Here is a 27,824-nt window from a genome sequence, read left to right on the forward strand (position 1 = left end):
GACACCATCGTTATGTTGTTTGATTGTGCTTTCGTGAAACACACGCAACCGTGTCCGTGAGCGGAAGTGACTGAAAATATTGTCGCTTTGCTGTCGGACTTTTTGATTATGCCGATTTTTTTTTAATTTAGGACTAGCCAATATTCATCTAAAATTTTCTCCAATTTCCTACTTATTCATCTTCACCTGAATACATTTTTAAATTTACAGAAAAATTTTCACATCTAGTTGATCGTGATTCTCAAAAATTATACCAACGAACACTAAGCCCGATGACAAACGAGCTTTCATTCGTAGCCACAAGGACGGAATACATTTTTCAAAAACTCATATTTTTATTTGCGAAAGTGGCTAATTAAATTAAATTATTGTTTTTATTTCTCCTACCTAATATAATCGATTGAAATAAAAAATAGGAAACTAAATTTTTTTTAGATCTTTGTTGATAATTGGTATCCACACGCAATCTTTCTGTCCCAACGAAAGATGTCGCCTTAATTGACCTATTATTTCTTTAATCTAATTTTGCTTTTCGCGATAATTTGTATAATTGTGAGAAAGTACGCGATCGTATTCGACGCCAAATAAAATAAATCCTTGAAAAGTAAAATAAGAAATAATATCACACCGTGGGTATTATTAATTAAAAACCTATTTTGCTTTATTCACCATTGGTTCGATATATAATTCCAATAAAATGGCGAAATGATTTAATAAATAAAACAATTTATAAATATAATTACGACAAGACAAAGTTTCTTTATTAACAAAGAAATGTGTTCAAAAAACTAACCAATGTCATAATACATTAGGCATAATTTTTGTAATTTTGCAATAGTAAGCACAAGAATGTTTGAACCACTGATAAACAAATTATTTTTATCTGAAAATTTTTCAATAAATAAAATATTTTCTGTCGTTATTCCCAAGTTTCTAATTATGAATTAATTATTTTCCATTGAGGTCTTCCAAAAAGATAAGATTTTTTAAAGCATAGCAATATTAATTATAAAATATGGCTCTCACAAACTGGCAAATTATAGTCGGATCTACTAAATGCACCAAATGTTCAAAAATCAGCACAAATGTACATTAATAGAATACGTGGAAGTTCCAAATTTTCTTTAAAATTCCAAATGTAATATTTAACACTTACGATAAGAACATTTCAATTAGCGAACAATATTTTAGATCCGTTTTATTATTAATAAAAATTAAATTTGTTTTCCGTTACCACTTTTGCTCCTGTTTTTGCTGAAAGTAAATTTAAACGATGTGAGTAAAATTAGGACTGACGAATTGGGCAAAAGTCAAGAAAATAAATACTCGAAATTGATTTCCAGACTCGGGGTCCGGAACACGAGGAAAGAAAACGTAAAACTTAAGTGACTTATTAGATATTTAATGGTGGTGGACAAGCGATTACGTTGATGTTCAGCACTTTTCCGCTTGGATTAACGTTCTCTGGATTCATTTTCCACAACGTTGCCGCTATGTATTTCACTTGCCATGTGCTATGACACAAACACATAGCGGTACACAGAAAGCATACATTAATTATTTTTTAATGCAAAAATATCGGCCACTTTATCCACTATCCCATAGCCTATGAAATTCTGGACTATGAAACCTTACTACATTTCTTAGCTTGCGTAGCCGGTATTATTTGTCATTATTTACCGAAACTCTCGCGTTCCATAACTAGCTCCTTAGAATTTTCTGGGCGATTTGAAAACCCTTTAACAAAATCATTTCTATCCAGGGAACTCCATCGGAACTGGAGTGGCAACAGCGCGGATCCCGTGGTTTCCACCAAACGAATCGGACAAAAACAAAACACGAAGTGAATCCGTTTCTGGCAGTTCGCCGATAAAACTTAACTGTTTATGAACACTTGTTTGGGTTACATTTTTTAGTCTAAGGTACGAACACAAACAGTGTAGCAAGCGGTCTCGGCAAATTTGAAAGGGTTTGCGTGTTTTCCACAGACTTTTAATGTCTAGTGTAAACTTGAAAAAGGAAAACAGTGTACTTCAACATTACAAATTTTCGAAGTCAGAGCTTGAAAATCTTGTAAAGTTTATAAAACTTTATCGAAATTGTTAGAAATCATCTTTCTGCTCCACAGAAACTGCAAGTATAGCGTTCAGCAATATTTATGTTTGTCGGCTTCACGAAGCGTAGTAAAAGAAAATTTTTTTACAGTCAATAACAAATTCTTACAAATAACCAAACTTCCCTTATTTAAAAAAAATATACAGGTTTTGGTTTTTGGAGTAATAAAAACATCTTGTATCAATACCTCCTATAAGATGAAATGCCTATAAGGTGACTGCCATGTTTTTTTGGGAAATTGGAAACAGGATTGGCTTGAGTCATCAGCACAACCAGCGCAATATGACGACTACAGATCGACAGATAACCAAGAGATCGATTTATCCAAGAATAAAACAGATTAAAGTCATATACCTTCAACGGTTATTATTGGCATCAACCAATTGACAGTAAGTGACAGCTACGTCTGGCACGATGTCAAGAACTAGGTGATCGGAAGTTAACCAGTAGTTTTTGGTGATGATCAGTCATGTTTTTGGTTGCAGGCTCACGATATTCGTAGAAGAATCCTCCGAAGGCGTACCAAAAGACACCACCTTTAATTTTGCACGGAGCGTGGGAGTGTGCTTGATAGAGTTCTTTTGGTTTGCGGTGCCATAACAGGTAGAAGCAGGTCAGCTCTAATTTTTTAGGGAAAAACATAAAACACCCAATTCTACACTAATATCCTGTTACAACCTGTTTGAACAATATCAGACTACATATCGCAGCTACTAGAAACCTCCTTCGACTGACTATGTGACCCTTGTTCTGTGGCTCGCAAGGTATGAAATGTATGTATGAAATATGATGGATAAAATGCTGAGGCGCTTGCCATATTTTATGCGATATGTACAATGTCTAAGTCGTGGGTTATAAATCCTACTATAGGCAGATATCGATAATCTGATTTGCAGCCAACCATCGATTGTTTTTATATTTTGGCCATTTAAGTCCAACAATATTTATAAAATATATGCACATATACTGGACGTTGCCATTTCTATGGTCCACAAGATATAATCAAAAATATCAAAAACCCAAATAAGAACATACACAAAAGAAATTTATACATAGAGTCAAAATCTTTTTTTAATGCCGACGGATTATAACCAACCAAACATTTTACAAATGACACGAGACGATTTAAAGAGGTTCTTCGCGGAGGTGGTCTAAAAACGAGACTTTGTCTAGACCGATAAAATAAAAACACACATTTCCTGTGCTACCTGTAATCTGATAGAGTCAACTTCCGGCCAAACGACACTTTCATTGTTGAAATCTACCTGTCGCGATCATTCCCAGATTTAGCGAATTCGTGACGACCCGAACTAAGCGTTATTTGCTTTCGGAAGGTCCGAAAATTATAGACGTATTTGTGGGCCTTCTGTAATTGCCAGTTTCTTACTTGAAATTGGGAGCTATGATGATATTGCCGAGATTTTACCTATTATGTGGGCGTGTGATTTGGATCACTTTCAACCTGCTCCCTGATGTTAAAATACACGTCTCATCCCGAAAAAACGATTTTTTGTGGGCTTCTACATCCGCATCAGAATATGTCGGTTCAGGGACATCCTGATCAAGAACATTTAGGTATAAAAATGATTACAACGTCACAAACATGGAATACGTTTTTGGGTGCCAGTTAAACGTCGAATAAAGAAATGGAATAGAAAAAAAAATTCTTCCGTCACTCGTTTAAGAGTGCTCCGCTCCAATCGGTGTTTATCAAACTTATTGCAGAATAAACTATTATCAAATACCACAAAAGGGTATTTTACATTACCACTTCTTACATCAGAAAAGAAGAACTATGTTTTCTTCGCAAACATACCGAGAATGCTGATATTACTAATCATTTATATAGTAGATATCTGAGAACTATGTTTTTACTTTTTCAATGAAAAATAGGCCAATTATATATTTTATTCTGCTGATTTTGATCTTGATTAATTCGGCTTTGCCAGATTTTAATTAAAAAATCCCTAAAAGGGGTTATAATAAAAATCACAGCCCAGTGCATCCCTATTTGGAAAAGTCTTTTACATACCTACATAAAAGGGTTAAGGAATTTACTGGCACTGGCAGAAAACAAAAGTCATACCTCCTTATAAACAACGAAAACATTGTAGTAGATATCGAAAGACAGATGCTATAATGGGAAAGGTACATTAAAGACTTGTTCCATGATCAGAAAGTAAAGATACAAGCTATTACTGATGAATAAAGGGGGCCTACTATTCTAAAAGAAGAGGTAAAATGTTCAATATAAACAACAAAAAGTGGAAAAGCGCTGGGTCGGGACGAAGTACCAGTGGAAGTGTTGAAGTTGATTGAAGAGCAACATTTGGACTTTATAACAGCACTATTCAATAGAATATACATAACGGGGATCATACCAACGGAATGGCTCCAAAAGACCCAAAAAGGCAAATGCAAAAAGATGTGATAAATATTAAAATAAATAATAATAAATAAAATTGATGAGTCACACACTGAAACTATTCTTGAAAGCTATACACCGCAGAGTATTTCAGAAACTAGAAGATAACATCTCGGATACCCAGTTCGGTTTTAGAAACGGATACAGTACTCGGGATGTATTATTTGCGTAAAATATCCTCATACAACGCTGTCTCGATATCAATCAGGAAGTTCACGCCTGCTTCATAGATTAAAATAAAGCGTTTTGATAAAGTGAGGTATAACCAGTTAGTAGAAGTGATAAATCAGAAAAACCTGAATTCGCGAGATATCAGAATCATTGTCAACCTTTACTTCAATCAGAAGGCAACAGTACGAGTGCAAGAAACGAGGCTGTGTCCTCTCGCCGCTTTTATTCAGCATTTACTCTGAAGAAATATTCACCAGACCCCTTGAATGCGATTCGGGAGGTGTGAGAGTAAATGGCAAGATAATGAATAACTTGCGCTATGCGGACGACACTGTCCTTCTTGCTGAAAATATGCATGATCTACAAGAACTACTAAATAAGGTCGTCACTGCCAGTCGATACTTTGGTTTGACGCAAGTACATGATTATAACAAAAAACATCGCCCTGCAAGAGCACTGACCGAGAACGATTAGAGCGGGTTACAAAATATAATTATCTGGGTACAAATATCACCTGTACGCCGATTACTGTTCCGAAATCAAGACCCGCATAGAGAAATCAGGTGCAGCATTTGTCAAAATTAAAAAGAGACTAGATCTTAGAGTACGCATGCTGAGGTGCTATGTATTCCCAGTGCTTTACCATGGCGTAGAAACTTGAACTCTTAACAGAGTACTCGAAAGAAAAATAGAGGCATTTGAGATGTGGACCTATAGAACAATGCACAGAATATCGTCGATGGAGCACACGACCAACGCAGAAGTGTTTGTCAGGATAAACAAAGAGTTAAAGGTGTCGAAAGAAGTGAAAGAAGTGAAAAGAAAGTCCATCTGGGTCACATAATGCTGGGTCCAAAGTATGATCTGCTTCACTTGATAATACAGGGAAAGATTGTGGGCAGAAGAAGAAGAAGAATATCCTGGTTAAGGAATCTGCGAGAATGGTTTAACATGTCTTCTGCAGATCGTTTCAGAGCAGCGGTTTTCAAGGTCAGGTTTGCCATGATGTTAGCAAAACTCCGGAATGGAGAAGCGACATAAAGAAGAACGATATGAGGAACTACCAATGGCAACCAACGATGATGTAACTGAATGCCATGCTCTGTATTTCGGTATGCAGTGCACAACAAACGACGGCGAAAATAAAACGATAGAAACGAATCGAAATAACGGAAAGCTAAAATATTCAGTTTGCGTTCGGTATATTTCCCGGTAGCCTATATTAGATTACATTTTAATCAGCAGCAGCGGCAGCGGCAGCGACTGCGAGGGGTGCAGGGTTACCGGCCATTACTCAAACTTGACGCTAAATGGCTAATCCAATTGTTACCCCAACGATATGTGGTTATCGCCCGATCTGAGCGGCGAGACGTCCGACGCCGAATGCGACCTGCGCGCGCGCCTTACCGACGCCGCTGACGCCTCGTTTTGATCATGGCTTTTTGATGTTTTAATTCGGCATTTGATCCTCCCCCAGCCGTTCGCCCTTTATGGAATGGTCGCAGACGGCTGATTAAAACTCGAATTTCTATTAAACAAGAATGACAGGGCTGATTCGTTCTCTGATAAACTACTTCTATCACCAGTCTACTCACTATAATACCGAATTATGCACTTGTGCGTAAAAACGTCTGTCGGAGAACGTAGCATAAGCCATACCATTGTAACAACTCGACAAGTTACAAAATTAGCTCGAGTGTAGAAATTAAACAATTTTGTATATATAGGTATATAAAACTCTTATTCCTATGCTGTCTTCCTTCCAGACTTTTATACTGTAGAGCATATTAAGGAAAACGTCTTACGTAAAAAGATTGTTGCAATTTTACATTTGAAAATCAGATACCTTCTTTTAGGCGCAAACTCTTAAAAATCGACAAAGCAAAATAAAGTAAAAAAGTGGAAGTAAATGGCCAAGCAGACTCAGCCGAACTACGTGACTGAAGAAAATTGCTCAGATGAGTAGAGTTCTCCTAACTGTGTACCGTTTTTACGGCATAATCCGGTCTTTAACTTAAGTAACTAAAAATAGATTGAATCGCAAGTCCACAATGACATTGCAGAACCGTACTGCGGTACTTCGTGCATGCAAATTCTGAGAGCTGACGGATTTGCCTAGAGTTTTACTAATGAGATTATTAGCGCATGCAGTGATTTTACTTTACTTTTAAATCCTACTCTAATACAGTAGTCCGCACGCCACAGTTCTTGTTGGCTAACATCTTAAATACGGCTCTGGCTTGTGGTACACGTGCTGAAGAGAAAGGTCCCTTCCGCTTTACGGCAGGCGAGTTTTGAACTCATTTCGAAGTCAAAACTATAAAAGGTTGTGAAAACGATATATGTTTTGGAGAACTCTACTACAATTATTTGCAAACTACGCTAGATCTAAATGTGGTGTCAGTGTATATTTGTATGCCTTGGTCTAAAGGGATTTTTGTTGAATTCATTATATAAAGTTTTTTCTTTGAATCATTTGACCACATAGTGACTGATACTTACCTCTCTTATAGAAAATTCCGTAAGGCGGTATCAGCTTCGTGTTGCCAAATAAGTTTACATTTTCATCAGTAGTTGCTGGTGCCCGGACGGGTAATCAAAAGTGAAGTTGAAAAATTGTATGCAACAAGTGTATTAACTTCTTTAAATAATCATTTATTAAACACTCGCTCCACTAGTGCCAATATAAACTGGTGACTAAAGTATGGAACGATATATTCATAAGGTTTGGCGGTATACACTTACACCTATTCGTTATAATATGGCACTGCATAGCTAATGAAATGAATAAATTAGGTATTATAATTATAAATATCACTGATTGATTGATTGATTGACTGTGAGAAGCCATCAAAATTTTAATAACTTCCATCAATACAGTCCACAGAGGGCGCTGCTAAAGGTAAATAAAGTACCAGATCATACAAACATTATATTATACAAAATATTGCACATAATATTATACAAAAACGCGTTCTCTTTAAAACCAAAATAGGTTGATGCTCCTTAAGTTACTTAAGTATAACAATCAGTTCCGCCTTGCTGTTTTTCCGCCTTTGCATGTTTTATGTTTGGTGCTGGAAGGACTACCCCTCTCAGGTTGGGTTTAACGTAGTTGTCTCACGTTTTCTTGCTATTGGGAACGACAAATGTTATCGGTTGTGATAATCATAACCATCATATTTTGCCAAGTCTATATTTTATAAGCACATATTAAAAAAAAAAGCATTGTGTTGTACTGTAAATATTAGTTAGACTAGTTTTAGTTTTGGAGGTTAAATAATTGCTCCCTATTAAGTCAAAAATTATTTTCACTAACGAAATATGAATTTGCAGTTAATCATTTTTTTGCGATTCCTAATAATCCCATTTATTAAAATTACTATTACATTCGTGTTATTGTAAAACAATCCTGCAAAAGTTGACGGAGTGCAGATTTGGTTACATCAAAAGTTTAAGACCTGAAAGAAATCAAATCCATTCGCATTACAATTACCTCCTGTAAACGTTGTGAGCAGAGTAGCAATACAATCTTTCGCAAATTTCTAAAAAACATTGGCTGCATATTCGTTAATGGAGTCGGTCAATCGGCAAACGTCACATTCGCAAAACACGCGAAAACCACTCAGTATTAAACCAACCGAATCGGAAATATATCAATACTTATTCAATTCCTCGACGTAATACGATTAACGCGTCGCATATGGGATTTAACAAGGGGGAGTGCAAACTAATTTTATGGTGGCATGTCCACGGGGACACTTTGAACACTATAAGTTCATTAAAAGTGAATGAAATAACAATCCATAGATAAAGGCACCATGCGAAACCGGCTTGCCCTACGACGCATAGCGTCCGATTTTCCCATTGTATGATGTTACACACCCCTCTTTAATTTTCATGCCGTTTAATGTATTAATCTCACAAAGAGAAAGAGAGGAAGGTTAGCAAAACATCATTGGCCGTATTAAGATTTCTTTCCGATAAGGTTTTCAGAATATATACCGGGTGGTTCAAATTCTCATCTTACCAATAGGTTCAAATTACGACCTAGTTGTGTATTGATAAGATCAATAATGTTCCGTTAAAGAATTGTTAAATTTACCTCGACCCATTGAATATGACGCAAAAATTGCAATTTTCCATTTTGGATTTTATTTTTTACAGGTTTATTTTAATTTAGAGTAATGAAATAAATTTTGATTAAAAGCTTTTGACGAAGACACAAATTCGTTTTTATTTTTAACAATCAACATTAATTTTTCTATGTACGGAATATTGGATTTTTGAAGCTTTGAATCGCCTCTTTTTTAACCTTTGTAATATATTTATAAACCTTTGGAGTTCCAAATATCCACTGTAATAACAAAATGATTTTATACTCGCTTAAAAAAAATTATAGACAGATGAAAAATAAAATATCGACAACCTTCAACAACGCCATTAGTAATATCGAGGAATAATAAAGTTTAATTTTGAAAATCAAAGACATTTGGAACATTTGTTGTGATGTTCGTCTCCCATGATAGTGGAAAGATATATGACATAATTCGATAGGCATGTGGCCAACCATCAACACCATGACATTCCTGCGGATGTTCCTGTGAGATATTTAGCTCTTTCCATGCTGTTCTCTTCTATCTTTCTTCTCCTTTTCTCTTTCAGGTTCCAAGTGAATGCTGTACCGCTTAAACATAAAACATTTTTCGAATTGTATATTTAGTATTTTACTTGTATTTTTAACCAAGTTGTAGAGGAATCTAGCATAAGGATATTCCAATTGCATGCTTTACATGTACAGAATATTTGTTTAGAATGTGAGACCACATCGACAAAGTTCAACTTACGTTATATCAAAACATTGTAAATACAGAAATTGTCAGGAACTGCAACACTGCAACCTGTATTTCGTAAAAGAAAGGATTCGTATTTCGTAGTCTACCACTATCACTAAATAATTCGTGAATATGTTTATTTTTTCTAAAATTAGAAAAAAGATTATTTGCAAATAAACAAATAAATAAATAATTTATTTGCAATAACGTATGTATGTATATAATGTTTTAACAGTAACACGCGGCACATTAGTAGCCTCATTGGTTTTTTTTCCACGAATAAAATTTATTTTTGATCTCTCCAATCAATTTAAATGATCTATTTGTCGAACTATCGTCACTCCATTTAGAAATACAAGAATATTTCGTACGATCGGACAAAAAAATTCAGAGAACATTTACAGAGAAGCAAGATCCACGCGTATACTCGCAATTCCCCCATCGAATTAGCTTTTACACAAATGAAACAAAATATACGCAACGTCTTTACGGGAGTCAAACAGACTACGGGGGTAACGAAAAATACATAAACGATAAAGATCCAATGTGCCCATATAAAGTTATCCGGTTTTATATCCCCGCGTCGGAGGTTTTCTTTTTCGCAGCGGCGGGAGAGTGGGATTTTCGACTTAAAGTCTGCTTTAGAATTAAGAATTTCTTAATTATGTGAAACGGATTTTAGTAGAGGCTTTAAGATGTCGCTGAGTAATCCCGCATATGTGAACGTTGCTTGATTTTGAAGAGTCGACAGGACGAACATAAAACATCCGAGCATTAAAATAGGAAATAATTTCAATTTTATTTTATCATAAAAGCAAATGAAAACTTTCAGGATCCCTCTTGCGCCGTTTCTTTGTAGACCGAACTGGATAAATATCTAAATATGTTGAAAAAACTGAGAATTTTGGGAAATTGATGAAATTTGTCTAGCACGACATTATCATTTACGTGGAAATATTTTTTATATGCCAAAATATATTTCTGCTTACGTACGAACGAACTTCCTTATCCTCATCCTTATACAATTGCCTGAGGTAATGAGTGATACCCAGAAATCTTTTACAGCTAGATTAGTCAAGGCAGCATCGTAACAATTATCATCTCCAATCTCCATCTATTAGCCATTGATGTTACGGAACCTATCTTTTCCGCTACCTGCCTAAGTTTCGGTTATCTGAGTATGTATAATTTAATATCTTTTGAGGTATGCGCTCGCTCATCCTGCCTACATGTTCAAAATAAATATATAAATAAAATTATATATTTTGACATGACAATTGTTTTGACAACACCGTGTCTTTATCAAATCAAACATTTGATAAAGACATGGTGTTGTCGAAACAATTGTCGTGTCAAAATATATAATTTCGTGAAAATCTGAACTTTTAGTTCTTATTTATTTTGATAAATGGATTTTCATCAAGTAAAAGTAAAAGTATAAGTTCAATGGCTACATGTTGCTTAAATTTTTTCTATTTAATGTTTTCGTTTAGTTCATATATGTTAAGTTCTTTTCTGATGTTTTCATTTCTTATTTGGTGTATATCTTCTTCTTAACAATAACATTTCGTGAGCCTTTATTTGTTTTATATTGGGTTAGTTATTTTCTTATCGGTGTTTATCACTACTTCTGTATTTACGTCAGACTCTCAGCATTTATTAGGTGAGGAGGATAATCGTGGTAAAATTTCCCATAGCTTTATTTTTTTTTAATTCAGTTGGTCAAAATCCATAAATGCTAAATGAGTTTTTCTGATAATTTTTCAAGCTACTGTAGTACTTTTTACTAAACTTCTGGATTCCTCCTGCATCGGTTTTTGCTGAGTCGAACTTGCTGACGTTTCGCCAATCATTCTGTTGGCTTCTTCAGAGTTTCAGCTTCAGTCAAGTCAAAAATCAATTAAATTAATTTATGAATTAAGATAAAGACGTCGACAATTTAAGTGGGTTCTTTACTTCGTTAAATTTAGTGGAAACAATTTGACAAAAATGCGTTTAAATGAACAACAAAACGAAAAACGAGAAAACTCACTTGAAATGAAACAAAATACAAAGGTTTACGCAACTGACAAAACAGCAAAACGTAGTAAGGATAAACCCCGAAGAAAACCTGTTATTATAGATCAAGATATTGGGAATAAAATTATCACAAAAATCAAAAAATAATTTACAATTCTCAGATCCCAAAACCTAAAGCTTTTTCTTCTTCGCAAGTTAATGAACCGGACAACGCTGTTCCTTCTTGTAGCTACGCTGTTATTAGTGATAGCGAATAATGACATTGAAGTTATCCCAATCAAAACACCACTTCTACCCTTCCGCTTAGGAATTATTCAACATGAACATACATTTTTGCATTTCGTGGAAACATCTCCACTATTTAATAAATTACGTAATTTAGAGTACGCTTACGCTGTAATCTCAAAATCATTAAACTATACAAATAAACATAATTGTCAGAATGTACACTATATTAATGGAAATAATTTACTTAATAAAGTTCCATATTTAAATACACAAGTAAAATTCAAACTTGGTAATATAAAACCTAATAAACGTTTAAAAAGAGGTTTAATAAATGGAGATGGACAAAAATATGATAGAATTATCACAGAACTTGCACGTAGTAAACATTCAGCTAACATCCAACTAAAAAACCAAACCTCGTTGATTCAACAGCCGATCGAAAACTATAATGACACTATAATACATCTACAGAAAAATCAAGAAACTATCAAAAAAAATATAGGCATTTTTCAATATAATTCAAATGGAACTATTACTGACATTACTACTTTTATTAAAGATCAAAATACACTAATGCAAATAATTCTAAATTGCCAAAATTTTATAACATTTTTGGATAATTTAGAAGATGCAGTAATATCGGCGGCTGAATTAGAACAAATAATTTTTAATTAATTTAAATTGAGAGTTCTCTATTGTGATGATCAAATTTTAATTCTTGAAAATCAAAATAATTATTATCAGTTAGCAAACTTACAAGTTAAATTTACAAAAGATAAAATAATTTTTGCAGTCCATGTTCCGAATTTTCTTAAAGAATTTTTTGAAATATTCCACCTATTACCGGTACCCTTAAATCACTCCTTAAGTGTACCTAATTTACCTTACCTAATATTGGGCACTGACATGCAACAATATCAAGAATCAATCTGTCCAATCATTGAAGACACCTACGTTTGCGAAAATCAACTTACCCAGCCCATCGGTGATTGTATGGCAACCCTCATTCAATATACCGAAAACAAAAATTGCCATGTAGTCAATGTAAATGTTTCAACGCGGTTTTGATAATACCATCGGAACAGAAACTGAAATTACAAATGAATTGTCGAAATAAGGAAATAGCTTCTATTGAAGAAGCCCGCCTAATCGATGTTCCATATAATTGTGGTATAAGTACCCAAAATACTGAGCTTTGGAATAAAGAAGAACTTTTTCTCACTGACATCCATTAAAATTGAAAATATGGAATATCACAATGTAAAGTACCAGCCACTCCAACTACAATCGATTGAGCTCAATACTATCAAAAAACTACGCCAAGCACAATCGACATCGATTATGAAATTCATACTCACTTGGAGTCTCGCCACTTCAACGGGAATTATGTTTGTTTTAATTTTGTTAATAGTTATAGCATGGAAAATCTATAAGAACTTCCTTGTTGATAAAGGAGTGCAAAGGGGTACTGAGGAGGGTGGCTGAGGAGAGAAAGGTCACGTTGGTCTGGGTCCCGGGTCACACCGGTATCCGGGGCAATGGGCAGCGGACGCCTTAGCCAGAGAGTGCTCCTCGCATAGGCATCTAGGGCCAGAGCACCGCTTGGGGATCGCCCCGTGTGTGAGGTGGGGAGCTCTCGAAGCCTGGGCGAGAGACCGGGCCGCGGGGGACTGGAGAGTTGCTCCGGGAATGAGGCAGGCGAGGCTTATAATGGATGGACCCGCCCTTCCTCGGACCAGGGAGCTGCTTAGACTGACCAGAAGGGAGTGTAGGGCACTAACAGGGGCCTACACAGGACATTGCAGGCTTAGGAGGCATCTTTGCTTGCTAGGCATTGGAGACGACCCGCAGTGTAGGTGGTGCATGGAAGGGGAGGAGACCCCGTATCATCTGTTAACCGAGTGCCCTGCCTTGACATGGGCAAGATTGGGCGTCTTCGGAACGGCCCTGATCGATCCGGACTCAGTGCACGGTATTGGGCTAAATGAGTTGCTGACCTTCTACAGGAGGGGCGGCATTCTGGACGCCCTCTAGAGCGGCCTGGGGGCACAACGGGCCCATCTGGTGGCCTAAGTGCTTGGACGCCCGCGAGGGCGCCCCCCTTTAATACCAATACAATACAATACAATAACAATCTATAAGAACTGCGTGATTCCAAGAAAATCAAGCACGACCAGTCTTCCGAAAACAACCCTCGTCCCTGTTATTTTCTACTATGGAGAAATGCTAGCTAAAATTCTGACGGTCATGTCAGTAAATATGTATTCGTGTTGTTTTGCGAAAATGTACCCAAAAACTAAAGGTTGTAGAAAAAGTATACGATGCAAAAAATTATGCGACAGAATATGCTGATGACTACAAGAAATGCTAGCTTCAGCATTCCCAGTATCTGCGACGCGATATAGATATGTGTGCAATATACTTTGAATTCAATTCTCCTTGTAACGGCTTAATGTAAAGCTCGTAGCTCTGTTTGTAAAACAATAAAAAGTGTTTTTAAAAAGGAGACCCGTCGTTTGAAAACCTTAACTAACACGTTCGGTAAACTTTTTAAGTCACTAGTCAAATAAACTCGTGAGTCAAGTGCCGTTTACTGCACTTGTTACATAATATACTATTACCGGCCTTATTGCATAATATACTATTACAGAAGAGAGTAGATGAAAGGAATTTTAACAACCTTCCCTTTAGTATAAATTTGCTAGAGCTATCTTAATCTATTTCCTGTTTCCGTACAATAGAATTACACCCTGGCTTCTGCTTCTTCTTCTTTCCACACTCTTCAACGACATTTCTTGATACCCGGTGTTGACAACAAGCATATTGTTATTGGGATTTACGACCCGTCGCATCATCTCGAACAATTAGGTTTGTTCTCACAGCTATAAAAACCAGATGTCAGACAAATAATTATCCGCGATAACATAAACCGCGGTCTTATGCAGGCATGTGATTGGTTTCACATCAACACATCAATCACAGTAACAAGAAAATATAGCTAGTTTGGAAACACATGTTCGAAATTAGCTGTGAGAACAAACCTGTTATGTAACTGCAACAATGACTTTATTTTCACTGGTTTATAGAGTCGAGAGAATAAGTACTCCTCTGGATATACAATGTAAATCGGCCATTATGCCATTGAACTAAGTTTTTGACAAAAATTATTGTAATATTTATATTTACATCGTCGCTCCGCAACGCCCACTTTACCTCGATGAAAAAAAAACCTTTCCGCAGTGGCAAGTTTGGCGAGCTCATTCTTTAAGTTATTGTGAAAAAAATCATATTTGCCACACGCGAGCAATCTCTTTTATTCACAGGTTGACATATTCGATACTCTAGTGCAGCCAATTGACTCGTAAGAAAAGGACATCATTAGCATTGCCAAAGCTTTTCTTAGTAGAAATAAAAGGCAATACAAAATATTTCGTTGGTCATGATAATCTATTTGGTTCAGACTACATTATCCAAACTCAAAACTATCGAATTAATGAACAACCATGTCGAATGTTGACACCACAAAGTTTTATTGGATGAAGCGCACATTGAATGGCCCTTTTCGACTTCTGTCGACGTTATTTTCAAGAGCACGCACGGCACGCACGGAATCTATATCTATATCTACATATATATGGTAGCTAGCTATGGTATATGATCCAGATATATTTGGAATCGACCAGGTTCTGCCGGGTAAGGTCTCAATTAATGTTTCATAGCGGTCAAATAATGTCATTAAGTGTTCATTTTCCTTTAGAAAGTAAATTTAAACTCTATAAAACTTGCTAGGTACATAAAATTCATAATGCCGCTACTAACTACTCTTTTAAGAAAATAATGTCGTGGGCAACCGAGATTACTGAAGAAAACGCCTCTTTCGCATGGGTTGGGAATCAAAAATTGCTCATTAAATACTACTACGATCTTGATAATTTGTAACGAATATTTTTATTGACCGGAAATAAAGTCTAAAACGTAATTGAAACCACGCCACTGCCACATTTCATCTCATCTCAAAGCAACTAACAAGTCGATTATTTATTATTTACAACGACGGTCTCTTCTTTTCGGTAATTATTTTGAAAGCTTTTGTTCATCTTTGCCACTCTTACTTAATTTACAAGGGATGTATAAAGTGCGTTGCGTGCGTATGCCCGTGCGTACGTTCCGAGATAATTGGCGGGGATGGTTATATTACTTTGACACAAAAGATTTTGTTGCGTTTACTTTCGAAGGACTTGTTTGACACTTAAAATTAATCAACAGGCTTTTACCTTTTTTCCAAATTTGGTTTGATGGCAAATTCGGTGTTTTGATGTAACCCAATTTTTTTTATGATTAGGTCATGTAATAATACACATTTTTTTACGTAAATTATATAATTTATTACAAAACATTTAGTTATCTGTCAAAATTAACTTGAGCACCATTGTACAAAAGCAAAAATGTACGCTGCAAAACCATCAAAAGTGGGACACACTATACAGGGAGGCTAAATTGAACAATTTTATACGGAAAATCCCGTTTCTAAAGGAGAGAGACGAAAACTAATGTCTGTCCATTGGCTATTTTCATAAATTGCTAAAGTCCAGACTTATTAAAGTATTTTTCGAAAACATTTCCAAAGCAACTTTGAGAAGACAAAGCGTTTTACTTTGTTTGCTTGTGATTGTGTTAACCAATTCTTTGGTTAACACAATCCGATATAGTTTGGTTGTCATATTCTTAGGATATATCATCTACTACTTGCTTTTTCGCATTCTGGAACTATGCAATATCCATGTTTGTTGGAATTATGTTGATTCAAAAAACACTACAAAAGATAACAGAAGTGTAATAGTTTCTTTAGTTTTATTATCAAGTTAATTAGCTCCGCTGAGCTCATTCCAAATCACTACCAACTAATGACTAAAGTGGCATTTATCAAACTTATAATTTTTTATAGATAATTTATTTTTTAGTAATTTATTGAACAAGAAGTAAAACTGGCCTATGACATCGATTTTTGTTCCGCATTTCTTAAATGGGCCCAAAAAATACGTAACTACATGTTTTTCTGGCATCTTTTTTGTTACGGGATCATTATGATGTCATAGAAACGTGGAATTTCGGTTACCGAACCAGCTATCAAAAATTATAAAATTTTAAAAATGTTAAGTGACAAAAGTTCCATTTCAATATTTAACACTTAAATTGTTAAGTTATACCCTGGTAACACTTGTACTTAACAAAATGTAAATTGCCAGTTTGTGTTTGTGTTTATTTTATTCGATCAAAGTTTTGTTAATAATTAATTAATTAATACATATAATGTAAATTTAAAAGGCATTAATGGACTCATCCGAGTTAGAACTATCCGTCTTTGGAAAATTATAGGTATTATATTCCAATTTTAGATGTAACTAAAGTACAGCGGAAATAGTATATTATGCAACAAGTTTAATAAACAACAAAACAGCACTGAGTAATGTGTGACGTGACTGTCAGAATTAGCAAACGTCAAAATACCATTGGTGTCTAAATTTTACCCAAAACATCAGATCGCTTCCAAACCCGTGACTAAAGTAGCGGACAAGCTCGAAAGTGCTCGCGGCAATATATAATGAAGTTAACGACACTTTGTGCATGCTTCGCCAGTGCATAGTTGCTAAACTAACCAAAACTAACCATTAATGATACGAGCTGGAAAATAAAGGATATTCGTTCGGAGCAACAAAATAAAACTAGAATATTTCTTTATCATCACCTTTAATAATCAGGCACTTTCCATCCACGTAAGATTTTTAAATAAATTATATGTATGTAAATTAAACAACAAATCGTGATAAAGCCAGTACGATATAAAGATACATTTTCAACAAACAGCCCCAGTATTTATGTACCACAAACAATGATGGATGGGTATTCTTAAGATTCAAGAAAGCAACATTTTATTTATCGGTATCTTAAGATATGACACCTAAGACCTAATAGTTATTGTGTTATGCAGTATTTAGAGTGTAAAGGATGTCGACAGGGATAAAGACGACGTCAAGGGAGAAATAAGTACAGGGTAGGGCAGGTTATTGTTGGTACTAAACCTTACCAAAAAAATGACAGATTACACAGAAAATTAATTTTAAATTAAACATAAAATTTATTGTTTTTTATTCCATACATGTGGCTTTATTATTTTTAATATGATGGCCTTTTCTAAAGACATATTGAATCATATACAATTCACTTGGGGTTTTCTTCAGTTTGTGAGTAATCTTGAAAGTGACATATGAAAATCCTTTACTAAAACATTGTAGTATATTACGACTTTTTCTATGAAAAAATATATATAATAAAATGCCGGAATATGGGCAAAGTAACTGTTTGTATTTCATTTCACGCAAATTTTAGTGTATCTAGCACATTTGAATACTTCAAGCAAAAACTGCCACTAAAACCAAAACGTTGCACCACAACCACAGTGTTAACTCTGCAATTACTTTTAGTAGGACACTCACGATAGATCGCCCTCTATAAGAAAGTATAAAAAAATTAACTGTCTGGTTTAAACAAAAAAAAAATTTCTAAAATAAACTAATCAAAAGCTAATGTAGGCAAAGTAAAATGAATTCATTATTAAAGAAATTACTACGTAATAGTTATATCATTGTTTAGCACAAAAAATATCAACATATCAGAGTTAGCTTTTTTGCGTCTAATTTCGTCGGTGGAGTCAAAAAGAAAATCAAATCACAATCAAATTAAGAAAACAAAGATATTTCAGTCCCTACTTTGATATTACTATTTCCGCAAAACAACCGAAGATATGGGTGAATTCTTAAATTTGGCAAGCAGATTCCATACCGCCGATTTGCAAGGGACTGAACGTTCAAAGAATCACAAAAATTTACTAAAAATCTAAATATTTAAATTTTTAATTCTAGTATAAATATACCCCAAATAAACAAGGGATCCGTTTTGGATTGTAAAACTTATAGACGAGGTGGGAATAATAGCTAGTAACCTGCACAAGGGAAAGTAATACAGTAGCAATTGAAAAAACTTTGATACTTGATATCCCAAATTAAGAATTATTAAAATTCGGAATATAATTCCATATTAGGACCACTTCCACTAAAGGTTATTTATTTAGTCATACCATTTATTTATTAATTGATATTAAAGAAAGTAATAATATATACCATGTGCAAAAAATTGAAATAACCAGTTGTATCTCTTGAAAATTTGGCAGAGAAAATTTTGATTTTACACTTTGGTACACTTACGTCAACATATAGTTTACCAGAAATATTGACATTTTTCTCAATCAGAAAATGTACAAATTTATAAAAATAATTTCTCTAATATAATTTACTAAAATTTTACAATCTATAGACACAAAAGGCTACTCAAAATATACAGAAAATATTAGGATACAATATGATTTTAATTAAAAAAATAGTTGCCCTTTCAGACCAGAAATGTTCATGTTACACAATAAAATTTATGTCATATGGGATTTCAAAAATTGAAATATGACTATGTCATACTCTAGTGCCTAGAACGTATAAATGAAAATGCTGTTAAGCGACTTACTTAAAACGCTGTCTCCTACAAGGTTGCCCTTTGAAGAGACCGTTAAGCAAAAAAAACACACCCTTCGTTACATCAGGGTTTTGTTCGGTGGTCTGTGGTATTCCTATTCTACGGTCTTGAGGTTAAAATGTCGGACTCTCAGTCATGTATCTCGCGCGTTTTAGTCTAAACCTCATGACGCTGTTTAAATAAAGGACTTGTGGAGTTCTCTTTTATTATAAAAAGACTGCAATACGACATGGTGGCAGCTGTAAATGTGAAAAAGACAGTACAGTTGTGAGGGGGACGTAAGCAGATGGTGGACCAGGAAAACATCGACGTTTTTGGACCACTCACGCACACAACAGAAGGTCAAATACCAGGTGCCGGTGATCAAAGTGGCGCTGTTGGTGGTCAAGCAAGGACTGGTAACCAAGGAGGTAACATGATACAAAGTAGTGGTGCCAATCGCGGTGCAGTTACTTCGACAATCTCAAAGCAAGCTGTGCACATGCAAGCTCCAGAAAAATTCAATTTCCGGGAACGGCGAGGTTGGACAACAAGGAAAAGAAGGTTTGAAAGGTATCCAGCGGTAACTGGGCTTAATACCAAGCCAAACAAAGATAAAACCGACATACTGAAGCGAGAAAACATTATTTTGCTGTTCCCAAATTAAGCAAATACATTTTCCAGAAACATTGGTTGAGATCGAATTGTTGACGATATTTTAGATCAGAATGTCAGCGACAGATTGAGAGAGATTGAGAAAAGGCAATTTTGGAGGCCAAGCAGGCGGAAATGTTTTCACGACAAAGGACATTCTAAGGAATAGACATCTGGACGGGCACCGAACAAAGAAGTGACAGTATGCTCTTTCTGTGGCAAGAAATGACACTCACGGGAAAAATGTCCAGCTCGGAAGAGAAGCTCACATTGTAAGAAGATTGGACATTGGGCAAAGGTTTGCAAAAAGAAATGCAGTGAAGAAGGAATCTGACGAATCTAATCTAATTCCGAAATTAAAGGGTCTTCAAATAAAAATTAAGTTTTTGCTAGACTCGGGAACCGATGTGACTTTAATGCCAGTACATCTTATTACAGAAAAACTTAAAAAAAAAAATAAACACATCATATCGGATCAATCTTTACATGTAATCGGTAGTTTAAAGTTGGAAATCGCATGTCAACTCCAAGTCTTCAAGAGGTATTGCCGGATGAGAAAACAAAAGTAGATGTAATTTCTGAATTTCCTAACTTGTCTATTAGAAATAAAAATATAGAAATTGAAATTCAAATTAAGGAGGGAGCAAAACCTTGTTTACCTTTTGAAATTAGTTGCGCTCCAGAATATTTCACCTTGAAATTTAACAAAATTTTAATATAATAAAAGAGGTTGTTCAACATCGACGATAGTAGAACACGATAAGATATTGAGACACATCTTGTCAAAACTAAGTAACTTAAATAAAAGAAAATGTTTCTTTGGGGTTTCAAGAATCAATTTTTTCGGTCATTGGACTTCTGAACAAAGAATAGAAATTGAACATTCTAGAGTGGACGCGATTTTAAAATTTCCTGAGCCAACTTGCAAACGTAAATTAGAAAAATGGCTGGGGACGGTCAATTTCGCATTGCAAATAAATCTGAAATTTTAGCTCCTGTAAATATGTTACTTACAAATAAAATAACCTTCACAGGGAGATCAATTCAAAAAGAGGCTTTTCAGAAAATATCTTTACTGAATAAATCACCATGCTTAGCTTTTTACGATCCAAATAAACAAATAATAGTCCGTTCAGATTAGAGTTCATATGGATTAGGTGCAGCACTTTTTCAGACTGACGATCCTGAAAACAAAGAAATTGTGGCATACGCTTCCAGAACTCTTACGTAGAGTGAGGAACGCTATGCGCAAATTGAAAAAGAATGCTTGGAATTATCTTGGACGTGTGATAAATTTAGGGATTATATTTTGGAACATCCAAAAATATATTTAGAAACAGACCACAAACCGTTAATTCAAATTTTGTCCATAAAAAAAATTTAGACGATCTAAATACCCGATTACAGCGTTTCAGAATTCGATTAATGCGATATACTTATACAGTTCTCTATGCACCGGTTAAAGATTTGACTGTGCCTGCTGCGTTAAGTCGCAATCCTTCGAAGCATACTGAACCAGATGAGTTGCGAAGTTGGGACACATGTTTCTATGACAATAAAAAATTTACCAATTCAAGACAAATTTTTAAAACTTATCGCGGAGGGACAAAGGAAAAATCATAATTGTAAAAAATTGATCGAGTACTGCTCTACGGGTTGGCCTGAAAAGCATCAACTTTCACCCAATTTGACTTCTTATTATAAATATAAACATGATATTTTTATGAACGAAAATTTCTTACTTAAAGGTACGTGTACAATCATTCCCCCCACTCTGCAAAAACAAGTTTTGGATTTCATTCGTTTAGGCCATCAGGGCATAACAAAATGTAGAGTATTTGGTGGGTAGGGCTTTCTACACAAATCGAAATTTTCGGTGTCGGAAAGGAAAATAGAACAAAGTGCGCCCATATAACAGTCCGCAGCAAATAAACGTTCATTGCGCCAACAGAAAAAGCCCGCTTAGCTAAAAGACTTTGTAACCTTATGTTCATTTAAAAGGGAAAAAGATGTTGCAACAGGGTTTTGTTCGGTGGTGTTCCTATTCTACGGTATCCAGAGGTTAGAATGTCGGACTCTCAGTCAGCCTCCAATACGACACCCTTCTGTGCACAATAAAACATTTTTGTCCGTTACGAAATGATATACTCCCAATTCTGCAATTTTCTTCAAAACTGTTTCTTTTGGAATGTTAATTACTTTTGAATGTATGAACTAGTAGATAAATCCAAATTTTCGCAAATTACTTTAATACAACTTTTTATAGGCACAACTGACTGTTAAAACTTAATTTATTTGGTTTAATATAACATAATTAATTTGGTCTTTAATAAATTATTTTTATATGAGTGAGCTATCAGTAGCATGAGTCACAAGGGTGAAAGGAAGTCTGCCAGGCTACGTACCGTTTATGTAGCCGATTCGGCTTTTAATGTTCTCAATATCTTAATATAATAAAATAAAAATACAGCCAATTTTTAAAATTCCACAGTTTTTATGGCAAATAAATATTTTGATATTAGATGGCAGAATTTTGTGTAACTAAATTTTTAAATTTGTTGCAGTTGCAGTTCTAGTCAGTTGAGTATAACATACAATTTGAAAAACAGATTGACGACACAAGTGTCCCGTTAGAAAATATGAAAATACTGATTTGAAACCTTCAATTAAAACAATCTTTCAAAAGGGCAACCTGGTATCATACATTATACTAAATTTTTATAAGTAATTTTTGTATTTTTAATATTCTATAACACAACAATTTAGTAGCTTGTATTTCCTTGCAAATTTGGGAGGTAAAACTTTTAAAAGTGATTTTGGAATCATTGTCCGAATATCTGATGTTATTAGTTGAATAAGGTTTGAGTTTTGCAAGTGAAAATTTTAATGCAGTGTATAGAAATTTTCACAACCAATTTAGGAAAACAATTGATTAATGTTTCCAGAACAACATAAAATGAGCAACAAATTGCACCGAGTATTAGTCTTAAATAGTTAAGTCAAAAATTGTACAACTTGCAACATCATTGTAAAGCAATGCGTCAAATAACTGATTGTAAGCATGAACTTTCATAATTCAAAAAAGTCCTGTATATTTGTTAAATGTATATAACCGTGGAATGTAATTAAGCTTGTTAACTAAATAAAAACACAGGCACAACTAAAAAAGTCAGGAAAGGCAACAGATTCGTCCTTAAAATTAAATTCTTAAAACCCATAATAATCTCAATGCCGTTAAGTACATAAGCCCAAATCAACCTTCCAAACACTATTCAACTCTATTGTTCATAGTGAAGGGAGTTAAATTGTAAATGAAACACTTGTTACATACCCTAACAGGTTTAACGATGCCAAACTTAGGCAGGGGTATACTGTTCGATGAACATTTTGCACAGAACACCTTACCACAATTTCGACAGTGGTGCCGCCTTTTCATCACAGTAAAATTTGTGCCGCAGCTCATACATTCTGGTGCCTCCACGTCAGGTATCCAAATAGGAGGTCGTTCAAAGTAAGTTGGATCTGATGTATTAGGGCTGGACGTATGCAACTGCGCAATATCCTCTTGCAGGGAAGCATATCGGTTAAGTTCAGAAGATAACGAATTCAAATTCCTTTCATTCAGTTCTTGGTGTCTTGGATGATTTGTGTAATCAGTTGGATATCCATCAGTCTCGAGGTGGAAATATACATTGGTGTCGAACAAAGCTTCTTGAGCCAAAATATTCGGATCGACTGAAAATTCATTTTCAATAATCTCATCTTCTGATGGATGGTATTCTATAGATGCTTCCAAGGACGAAGTTTCAAGCGATTTTGTAGGTTCCACCGAAAAAGAATCTGATGCGTTTATTAGAAAAACTGAACGCAGAATATTGCGAAGATCGCAAGCGAAATTGGTTTGCAACTGGTCGGCGACACCAGCAATGCATACAAAAAGGCGATGGATCAGGTCTTCGCTGGATCTAAAATAAAAGAATCACATATTTACCTGACACAGAGATCTGAATTGTGGCAAATAGAAATAAAAACACTGTCAAATATCTTGGATTAATATTAGACAGCCATCTGAAATAGGATATTCATATTCAAACACTAGTTAGAAAATCAAAAGCCTAGTAGTATATATTTTTAAGCAAACGAGACAAATTCTTTCAATAAAAGAAAATCTTCTAACTTTTAAAATGTTGACATTCCTTTGTATTAATTTTTAAGCTTGGTTTTATTTTTTTTATTCTGCCACTTTAGTTTTTAGTTTATATCACCATATATGCATGTAATAAATAATAAAAATTTATCACAGAAGTTAAAAAAAAGTTTCTGTGTGATTTTGTGTTAACGGTTTTCAAGGGCAAAACTTTTGCGTCAGGCCAATCACGCAACCCTTGTGGCATGTCAAAATGTCGTTGAAATCTGTCAAGCCGACATCTAAAAATATAACGACATATTTTTAAAGAGTCTTTTTGAATCTTTTATCACCAAAAAGTTTTTCGATTTTAAGGGATGTTCGTCAAATTTTTACTGGCAGCGGAACGTGTTAAGTGTTATGAATTCTATCACAAATGTTATTATGATGTCTATTTTCTTGTTTATTTCAAATTCAAAGTTAAATTTAATATGCTATTAAACTAAAGCATCCTGCACTCAATAGAATTTAGCGTTATGTTGAGGTAAAAGCTTATAGTATATGTCAAAAATGTGAATAAAAACACGAAATCGCGAATCGAGTTATGTAACCACACCATTTAAGTATAATATTGAGTTACGTTCAAGAAACACGACTCCCGACACACATTATTCTTCGGTCTATTAATCTTTTAACGCACAAAGCGACAACCACACATTGTTCAGTAGACTTCAGATACACCTTTAAAACTGTTTCGAATGTAGCTAACGCTTGGACAGCATACAAACAGTACAGAAGAACAGGACTAACCATCAGTCAGATGTGTAATGACCCTAAACAAATTATGTCCATGAGCATTGCTATTTAAATGCAGCAAGATCATCATTCTTGCCTAAAATCTCATGACAGCCTCTGCGATAACTGTTCTAATGAAGTTGGACAAGTTAGAGAATGGTATACTGATGCACTTACGAAAGTTATTGCCACCATTAAAGGAACCATAGTGATACTAATATAAAATTGAAACTTTGTGTGCTTATTTGTAAGTTTATTTATCTGTTTGAAGGTAGAAAATGAAGATCCAAAGTTCATTAATGCATGGCTGCTCTAAACAAATTACTAAATTTTCTTTTGTTTAAATTTTCCTTCCAAGGGTCCTGACAAATGCAAAAACATCTTATACAGACATACTATGTGCTTAAAATTTTAAAAGTCGAAAAAACTTACCTATACTTAGCTCTTAGCTCTTCTCTGTTTGCTATTTCGGCCGCTCTCACAGCCATAGCTATTTCTTCATCATCAGCATAAGCGCTATTAAAAGAAGAAGTTTCTGAACTGCTAGAATAGGCATATTCATCAACAGCACTCAACAATTTTTCGTTGCGCTGTATTGGGACGGTTTTTTTGGTTTTGCAGGATTCTGAAACTATATTCCCTCTGCTTCGTCTTGCGAAACTGTTATTTTTTCCATCCGTTGGATCAAGAGTGGGCGACCGATCTAAACTAGTTGTTTCTGTACAGATACCTGAATCGTTAGGAGATTCTACTTCATTGCTAAACTTTCTGCTTTCATGGCTTTCGCTAGTATTTAGAATTGATGACAAAGTTGCTGCAGCAACTGATATAATTTCTAAGGAATCATGATCAGGTGGAGAATCAACACATACTAAATTATTATTTGGATTTGGAGACACAGAAGCAATTATTGTATTCCTAACCACACTTTTTGGTATCAAATATCCTGATGTTGAAGGCCCATCTGATGGAATGTCTAATGCACATAGAGCTATATTGTTTTGTGAAAGTTTATCTCCAGATTGCATTTTAAGTGCTTCTTTTGGTTCTTTTGGTGACTGTGTTGGCAACCAATCTTTATTAAAAGGCAAATCGTAATATTCAGCAATAAAATCGTCTATATCACTATGTACATTAACATCACAAACCAACTTAACATTAGTAACTTCTTCATTATCACATAACAGCTTTTCTAACATGTAGAGTTCACGTTTATTTAGTATCCACATCAGTTCCCGAATTTTATGCAACAGAGTCCTAAAAGGTCGGAACATCTCGCTCATTTCATCTACAGGTTTGTCAATACACAATGGTCCATTTGGAAATATTAAAAGGCCACTCACTATCGCGAGTCGAGGAATAGTAAACATGAGGGCTGGATCACAATCGTCCACCATCTCTTGTGTAAGCAACTTCATTTTTAAGGCTCTTTGTAATGTTTCTGAGAAAAGAACCCCGATAAGTTCTTGCAGTTCATATTCCTGGGTCGATTTTACAGGAACCATGGCGCTTACATAAGCGAGTTCAAAATCTGCAAAAAGCCTATCAAAAATTTTTAAACTTTCCAGTAACATCTCCGTGAATAACTCATTAGAGTCTAGTCGCAGAGGACCATTTGGAATGTTGTTTTTGAGGCAAGAATCTCTGAGAAGATTCCTGACATTTTCTAAGCTCTTTGTTACAGCTTTAGCCAATGGACGCATGGCTATACTTTCTACTTCGCGGTTCATTATAGAAGAACCTGCTGCTAGGCACTACAAGCAAAAAATGAGTCAACAAAAGTTTGCTACAACTAATCTATTTAAAAACATTAAACTGTGGTACGAATTGATAAATTCATATTCTGAATGATGCAACTGTGTGTGTGAAGGAATTTCTTTCCTGCTATAACAATAAGAGTACAAGCAAACATATGTATTTTGGAATAATAGCATATTTAAAATGAAATAAGAGTTCACAATACCTTTATTGTAGTTTTAAATTATTTGCTTTCTATACCTTTGTAGTACCCAAATGATATTGGCAATAGATTTGTAAAAGCTTGAAACAGAGCTGCTACATCCAAACAAAGAAAAAAATTTTCTAACATTTACAGGTTACCTTTTACATCATTTTGCCAAGGAAGAAAGTCTTTTGGAAATTTACCTCTGCTCCAAACCATAATTGCCCAGCTAGATTATCCTGAAGCACATCTTCAGGAAACTTAACTCGGAAATCTCTATTAGCTCTTTCATCTCCTATTAATACATCCATGATGGCATTAGTTATGGTTAAAACTTTATCTTGCGCCTGCCGCAACCGATTTACCAATGTTGTACAGCGTTCAGGATCTTTCCTTCCATCGAAACTATCTAGTTCATTGGCTACGCCATTCAAGTCTTCATCCGCATAAAAAAATTGAGCCAATAAAGATTTATCATCTCTCTGAAAATTTATTGTAAATTTGTTTACCACCAGTAAAATATTGGCAGGTTAAAGTGAAATAAAAGTATTCTAATGGTAGACTTACTTTAGGCTTATATAACCATTTGCGTATGGAATCCATTTTCTTCCGCTGATATTCTCTAAGAACTTAAAAATCATACGTTGCAAACATGTCCATTTTTGCAAGGCGAAATTTAATTATTAATCAGCCAGAGAAACCATGTTGGAAATTCTTTTTACTCTTTCTAAATATATTGCGTTTTAATATCTCAATTGTGGATCGACTAGTTGCAGAAATTAAGGATTTGGCCTTAATTTCTATTCCGTAGTGCGTGTTAAAAACAAAGCAAAACACCGTTGTAGAAATTTACGAAAAAAAACTACCTACGGTAATCAAACTTCTTCCTTGTTTACGCCAATGCTTTCTATCATGTGTCATCTGTCACCCAGAGAATAATTGAATTGAAGTCAA

At 34.8% G+C, this 27,824-nt stretch overlaps 1 protein-coding gene across 1 annotated transcript; it reads right to left on the minus strand.

The window, feature by feature from the left end:
- Positions 1 to 17,524: 17,524 nt before the first annotated feature.
- Positions 17,525 to 27,762, minus strand: LOC132702867 (lateral signaling target protein 2 homolog). Its single transcript, XM_060671709.1, has 4 exons — positions 27,438 to 27,762; positions 27,074 to 27,352; positions 25,361 to 26,682; positions 17,525 to 23,972 (listed from the first exon to the last, which is right to left on the minus strand). The coding sequence occupies exons 1-4, from the start codon at positions 27,471 to 27,473 to the stop codon at positions 23,276 to 23,278; spliced, it is 2,334 nt and encodes a 777-aa protein (XP_060527692.1). The 5' UTR covers positions 27,474 to 27,762; the 3' UTR covers positions 17,525 to 23,275.
- Positions 27,763 to 27,824: the final 62 nt, after the last annotated feature.

Source organism: Cylas formicarius, unplaced genomic scaffold (assembly GCF_029955315.1).
Source record: "Cylas formicarius isolate icCylForm1 unplaced genomic scaffold, icCylForm1.1 PGA_scaffold_6__28_contigs__length_40554024, whole genome shotgun sequence".
NCBI classification, from domain to species: Eukaryota; Metazoa; Arthropoda; class Insecta; order Coleoptera; family Brentidae; genus Cylas; species Cylas formicarius.